Consider the following 6,869-nt stretch of genomic DNA (forward strand, 5'->3'; position numbering starts at 1 on the left):
GTTTCATAACACTTCACCATGAAATCATCATTTACATCATTAGACATCATTGAAGCTTGAATAGTATTGTTGCGAGGGATATGCGAATAGCAAAAGTATGTTTTCCCATGTGGGGGATATGTGAGTAGCAAAAATATGTGTTTCCATGTGATAGTTACTAAAGTCTCCTGAATAACAGAGCTTAAAACTACAATGGCTCGGCTTTTATCGATTTTTATTTCTTCTCCTATTTCCTGTGGGTTATGTTCTACATATGCTCTGGCAGATTAAATGAAGCAGTGAATCACTCACTATAGTTGATAAATAGCGTTTCTATTTGTCATCCTTGATGATAATGATTTCAAGTTTAGAATCTCAATTAGTTTTTTACTTGGCCTTTTGTCACATGAAAGAAACAGCTGAATTTATAATCACTCTTGACTCCTTATTTTTCATGTGTATCTTAATGAGATCCTTTCTTAATCCCTTGCTTTACTGAGTTACTGAATTAGCAAAGAAGGTGCAATAGAATAGGCATAATTATGCTTTTCACATGGTAATTAGTCTCACTGTGATCCAGAATCATGTTTTAATAGGTATCTTATGAGATTTCTTGTTGGTTTTTCTTCGTGTTTGAATGCTATTTTGAATATTCAATAGGCTTTTGGTAAGGAGGTTAATGTGCTGTCTTTTGGAGACTTTTTACTTGATTTGGGTGCTTGAAGTTAAAGGGTCTGCTTCTTTCTATGAATGGACAACACTTCATAAAAACATTCCATCCAATTCTATCCATTTATTCTTTTTCTTTTTTTTTGAAAAAAAAAAAAGAAAAAGAATAAATGGAAAACGGCGCAAAAGCCCCATGAACTTCATACCGACTGAGCGATCATAAGAGATGCCACATAGCAAGACTCGGTCTAGTTTCATGCCAAAATCATCAACGATATTATCATTGGTGCATTACTTTAAATTGTTGTGACTCAAATGTCTCACAAGTTTGGTCGAAATAATAGTCATATTTTCAGTTAGTCTATTGCCAATGTATGCTAAGATAGGCCCTGTAACAAATTGTTTGTCAATTCCCAAATTATAGATGGGCTGATTGTTTAGTGGGCTTTCATCACGGTTTAGAGCATTTTGGACATGAATTGGCAGGTGTCCCTACCCACCTAAAAGTGACAAGAGTATACCAACGAGGAAAACGTGTTCAATCTCCAGAGACTCTCAGGAAAAGTGCGATTTCATTACGCTTGAAAACAGATACAAGATGCACTAGTAATCAAACAGAAGCTTAAACCCAGTTCGACAATGGTTAGAAGCTTAATTCTATTGAGAGCTTGTAGGTTTGAATCTCACTCCTGGCAAGTATCTAGACACAAAGTCACGGGCCAAAGCCTGAAGCTCATCATTCTCAAGTTGCGGACCCAATGGATGGCAAACATTTGTCAATTCTGATTCTGATACTGCTACATGTTGAGGTTGTAGCTGTAGCTGATCAAAATGCATTGACATGTTTGAATTCGATGGCATCTCCGAAGTCGACGAGGAAAGAACACTTGTTTGAGAGTGGCTTTGAGCAGGTTGAGATGGGTGTTGATGCCGCTGCAATGTTGAAAGTCGGGCCTGAATGTAGGCCAACTCTGCCTGCAGACTCACCACCTACACTCATAATACAAATGTCATGTTGAGTTCAACTTAAAAGTGTAGGCGCATTTGTATATATTTTCATCGCTTATGCATTGGCGTACTTTCTTTTTTATTTTTTCTTTAATCTGTCAAGCTGTAAACCTGGTGCTCTTCTTAAACAGGTTTCACTCTACCATTATGCTAAGATACTAACTAATTATGCCTTAACATACCGGAAAATTCTTATCTAATTTTTACTTATGTGTCTACCTATACACTCAATATATAAATAATTAATATGAATTTATCAATTTTTAAATAATTAAATGTGTTAATCATTTAATATAAAAATACAAAATAGTCATATATATACGTCATTTTTATATTTATTCCATCACATACGCATGGTATAAGTAAGAATCAATTATCCCATTAATGTTATTATTTTCTTCTCAAATATATTACTATCATATTAAAAAGACCAAAGGCTTTGAAGTTTGCTCTAAGAGTAGGTGAATCAATTAACTAATTAATTCAGATTTGGAGAAGAATAAGATGCTCCTCGGCAGACTGTGCAGCCATTGACCGTGAAACCGGAGAAGAAAATAAGGTTTTATAAAAACTTATTCAGTTAAGATATATAATTCTAATAATTAATCAAAGCAAGGTGACAAAACAAATGTAACAAGGTCAAACTAATCAAACTTATCCCCCTTAAGGCATTGCAGAATCTGCATTAATAAATCAATTACATAGCTGTGCATGCATGAAATATAAAAAAAAAAAAAAAAACCCAAAGCATTTAAATTATTCAACATAAAAGGTGATGGTATTTTCACCTGATATAAGCAACAAACAGCTCACTGGTGGTTATCTTACCTAAATAAATCTATAAATTACTAATGAGGTTAGCTCAACTGTGAAAGGAAAAAAAATAATCTTGAAATCCATTAGAGCACAGTGCTATTTATGGGTACTAAGAATCTACTTGGACTCTTCTAAGGTAAAAAGATTTCATCGAGAAGAAAATGATTCTGACAAGTAAATCGATGATCATCCCCCCATGTGATTCATAAAGACTTTTGATACAACAGATTTACCACATTAGAAATCAACACATGGGTAGGACCCAAGAGTACAATCATCCATACAAGGAAACCTTCCTTTGCCAAATTTATTTCATTATTTAAGCTTCTTTTTTTTTTCGGTTCCACATTATGTAAAGATTATTCAATTAATTAAATAACGTGCATTAACATAATTACTCATTAACTATACATGTCTCCTACCCCAGATTACAAGAAAGAACGAACCACCAAAGTCAAGAATTGTGAATATTTCAATATTTCTCGAGCTTCTAAAATTTTCTTGCTAGATCCGGCAAGCAATTAGTACCCTTATTAGTCGTCAACCCCCTGTACATGGCGGCTCTTTCTCTCTCTCTTTCTGCGTTGTGTTTAATTAATTAAATACTAGTATTAAATTCTCAAGTTAGCATGAGTTTCACGCAATTCTGTTCTGTGGAAAACCCACGACCCAAAATGATAGAATAAATTGTTACTCTCCATAAATGCTAGATATATGTATAGTATTAGCAGTATGAATTTCTTTCACTCAAAAATTTATTGCTATATGGAAAAACCAAGACTAGAAAAGAAAAAACCCTAGGTAGTGCCTGAGTAGTCTATGGTAAAACTTGTCCTTGCACTCTTGGACCTAGAAAGCTGACAGAGTTGTGAAATCAACAGTGATGTTAAATGTGAAAACATTGACCATCGACTAGATTTGTTTACCTCTATAATTCACGACTTTGAATGACTAGCTGTTACTAGCTACTGCCATGAAATAAACTTTAACACACCAGTTTTGTTTGGAGACATGAATGCCGATTGCTGTTTGCCCGACTAAAATTTAGCCTGTCTTCAGAATTCTTTTCGTGGAATACTTTAGCGGATTATTGGAATGAAACTATTAGCTAATATTCTCAACTCATGGCATTATAGCATATTAAGAGGGTTTGAGACCAATTATCTACGCCCAAAAAGAACTTTTAGGGACATTTAAGAGATTACTAACTTTAACACATATGGTTATAAAGAAGAGAATGAAATTTTTAGGAAAAGAAAGATCTTGAAGAAGCCCTAATAAATTGAAAAATTTTACAAGCATAAGGTAGAAAAGTATTAGAATAATTTTCTGAAATCTATTTTTACAACGCATGTTTGTATTCATTTAGTCTTCTTGTTTCTGTTTTGGGTGTGGGGGTCATAAACCCTAATCAGGATTCGCTGAAGCCGAAATCCCTTTAACTATATTTGCGGTGCATGTTAAGAAGGGATGATTAATACATGTATGATGAAGAAAGAGACTAATTACCTGCTGTTGGAGAGTGAAAAGGTGGCCGACACAGCCGTAAACAGGGTCTCTAACCCTAGCCAAAGCTTCATAACAAAGAGTAACAACCGCATCAAAGCGTTTATGGGCAGGTATGCGCAAGAGCAGCTTAGAGGCATTGCTAGCACCAAACACCTTGTGCACTGCTGCGAAGTGAGCCGTGCCCTGGTCCGAGTCAAAATAAGGTGCAAAGATGCACCCTTTAAGACACTTTCTCCGCAAAAACTTGCAGGCACCACAAGGCCCACCTCCACCATTCATCTTTCCTTTCTAAGTCTTGCTTCTTACAGAGATTATCCACTTGTGGTTACTTTGTCACGTGGGGTCTATCTAGCTAGCAAGTAGTAGTAAAGAGAGAAAGAAGGAGAAGAAGAAAAGAAAGAAAGCTAAAGAGGAGAGGGGAAGAGGAGGTGGGCATTTAATTAAGAGAAAGATAGGGTTTAGGTTTGTCTGTTAGTGAGTTTGATAATTATAAGTGAAAAAGGGAAGGTCTTTTGGTGGTGGGTCATTTGAAAGGACAGGTGCAATTGTTCTTTTGTTTTAAATTTGTAGCGAGAGAAGAAGGTTATGGTTATGGTTATGGTTATGGAGTACTTGTTTCAAACTTTAAAGCCACGGCAAAGAGAAAGAGAGAGAGAGAGAGAGAGAGAGCAGTAGAAGCAAGAAAGATTGCGTGAAGCAAACATACATGCGGGAGTGAGTGACAGTATCAACTTCCAACCGCCGCAGTTGCAGCCACGTGCGAACTCTCCACGTGGGACAAACATCCTATCTTTTCCATTTCCATTGTCATTTCCTTTTCACCTTTCCTTTCTCTGTCTCTTTCTCTCTCTCTCTCTATTCAGACATATGGACGTAGAAAAGATTGATTGCCTTCCCCTCTCCTCTTCTTCTTCTTCTTCTGCCACCCAGTGTTTTTTTCTTTTTACTTCCTTTCTCTTTTTTTTTTCTTTGAAAAACTTCACTATAGTGATCTTGAGTTACCTCTTTTAGCTTAAGCCTGAATGGTTTTTTTAACACTTAACTCTCTTATATAAGGCAAATCTTGCTTCTCTATTTCTCTTGCTCCATTGAAATACAATAGTCTGTGTCCGGTGTCCTCTAATCTCCAAAAGTTTTAGCACATCTCTAACTCATAATCGATTTTTCTTTTCTTTTCTTTTTACTCTTTCAGGTATATTTCACTCGGTGGTCGAATCCCTGATATATATGAAATAGAATGCCATTTTTTAAATTTATTAAATATAAAGCATCCATGATAAGTATCACTCTTCTAAATATAGAACAATTTGGTTATTCTGACAAATAGTTCACTTATTCTTATTAATATTTGCTTTTAAAATTTAAGCAAAATGTACCATACTGAATTAATTTTTTTGTTTTTTACTTTTGGATGTTTTTATTAACCAATTGGGATATTATTAAGCGAGCTTATTATGTTAATTAAGATTAAATTCATCTCTCAGATAATATAATTACAAATAAAAGAATAAACTTTTAGCTGATTGCCCACATTAATTTATAATGAAGTCCCCACAGCAATTCTCACGTGATTTGATATTTTATAGTTAGTTGACAGGAGTATGGTCCAAAATCAATTTTGAGAATCAAAAATTCCTTAATTTCTTTTTATATGTAAAAATAAAATTGTATGAAAAATTATTATCTCAAATAAGTATATGTCCGTATTTATATATCAAATGATTGATAAATAATAAAATATTTATCAATTAATATATAAAATATTTATATATAATTGTGTTACAACAAAGAAAATAAAAATAAGTTATTCAGAATATGATACAAACTAAGAGGGAAGGAAAGAAAGTTTATTTATGAAATGATTTTTTTTTTCTTACTTTTTTTTTAGAAAAGATAAATTATAATATTACATTTTGATATTTAATGATTTAATATATAATTTATTAATAAATATATATCAGTTATCTATGAGTTTGGTGTATAAATAAAAATTTATGAGCAATGTCGTCGCCTACTTGAAGTATGGTACCCGTATCTACAATCTTTACTTCCCTATTATATTGCTCAATACGTTCACAAATAATATTACTAATCTCGTTCCCTCGAATGGTTACCATGAATATTTCTTAATTTTTTTTTAAAAAAAAATTATCTACAATAGAATAGAAGGACTAATCAGTTATTTCTTTTATCGCCACAAACATGCCAAAATTAGCATTGATGGTACGTAAATGTAACTCGTTGGTCAAACAACTATTCAGAGTTCCTAGAGCTCCCTGTAAAGCTTGTTGGAAAACCCGTTGTCGGACTTGATTAATCGTCCTTTGTTGTTCAAAATGAATGGTTTCATTTTTGTAATTTTCTAATTGTTTCAAAGTTTTATAAGTTGAATTAATCAAATTCAACTTTTCTTATTCTATCTCGGAGTATCCATTCATTCGAAGTCCAACCAAAAGTTTGTTTTAAGAAATTAATATTATATCAAAGAAATACAAAAAGAAAAGGGAGGGGGTGTTGGTGAGGGGGGAAGAAAGTATGGAGAAAAGATGAAAGAAGGAGATAAGAGTAATGTAGTCTGTCTGTGAGTCAGTGAATCAAGAGCACAATGACTGGCACGAAAAAACATGCTTTTCATGAATAATAATAATAATAATATTCTGTTCGCCTCATTTGCTTGCGATGAATCTTTAACTTTTGGGTTTAAAAAAGATGGTTTATTCATTCCCTGCAAGTTGTAATGGACGCTCCAATTGGGCCTTCTTTTAGATTTAGAGCCTCAAAATGTTGGAATAATTCCCCTTTTTTCTTTGTTGGAAATAATTCTAATATTATTAAATAAAAGCTAATTGAGTGGGAGATTCCCCGACTGCTCCCTATTGAAATTTATA

The 6,869-nt window shown here is 33.5% G+C and overlaps 1 protein-coding gene across 1 annotated transcript; it reads right to left on the reverse strand.

Annotated features, from left to right (window-relative positions):
* Window positions 1-1,201: 1,201 nt before the first annotated feature.
* Window positions 1,202-5,510, reverse strand: LOC8270647 (LOB domain-containing protein 19). The gene is made up of 2 exons (XM_002511683.4): window positions 3,982-5,510; window positions 1,202-1,638 (listed from the first exon to the last, which is right to left on the reverse strand). Exons 1-2 carry the CDS (start codon window positions 4,258-4,260, stop codon window positions 1,306-1,308), a joined length of 612 nt encoding a protein of 203 aa, XP_002511729.1. The 5' UTR covers window positions 4,261-5,510; the 3' UTR covers window positions 1,202-1,305.
* Between the last annotated feature and the right edge of the window lie 1,359 nt (window positions 5,511-6,869).

Source organism: Ricinus communis, chromosome 1 (assembly GCF_019578655.1).
Source record: "Ricinus communis isolate WT05 ecotype wild-type chromosome 1, ASM1957865v1, whole genome shotgun sequence".
Classification (NCBI taxonomy): Eukaryota; Viridiplantae; Streptophyta; class Magnoliopsida; order Malpighiales; family Euphorbiaceae; genus Ricinus; species Ricinus communis.

Bases quoted from the DNA above. Each gene is read 5' to 3' on its own strand.
- LOC8270647 (XM_002511683.4), bottom strand. From the start codon at position 4,260: ATGAATGGTGGAGGTGGGCCTTGTGGTGCCTGCAAGTTTTTGCGGAGA. The intron at 1,639-3,981 runs GTAATTAGTCTC...TTATGAGTGTAG, and splicing joins TTTTCACTCTCCAACAGCAG to GTGGTGAGTCTGCAGGCAGA.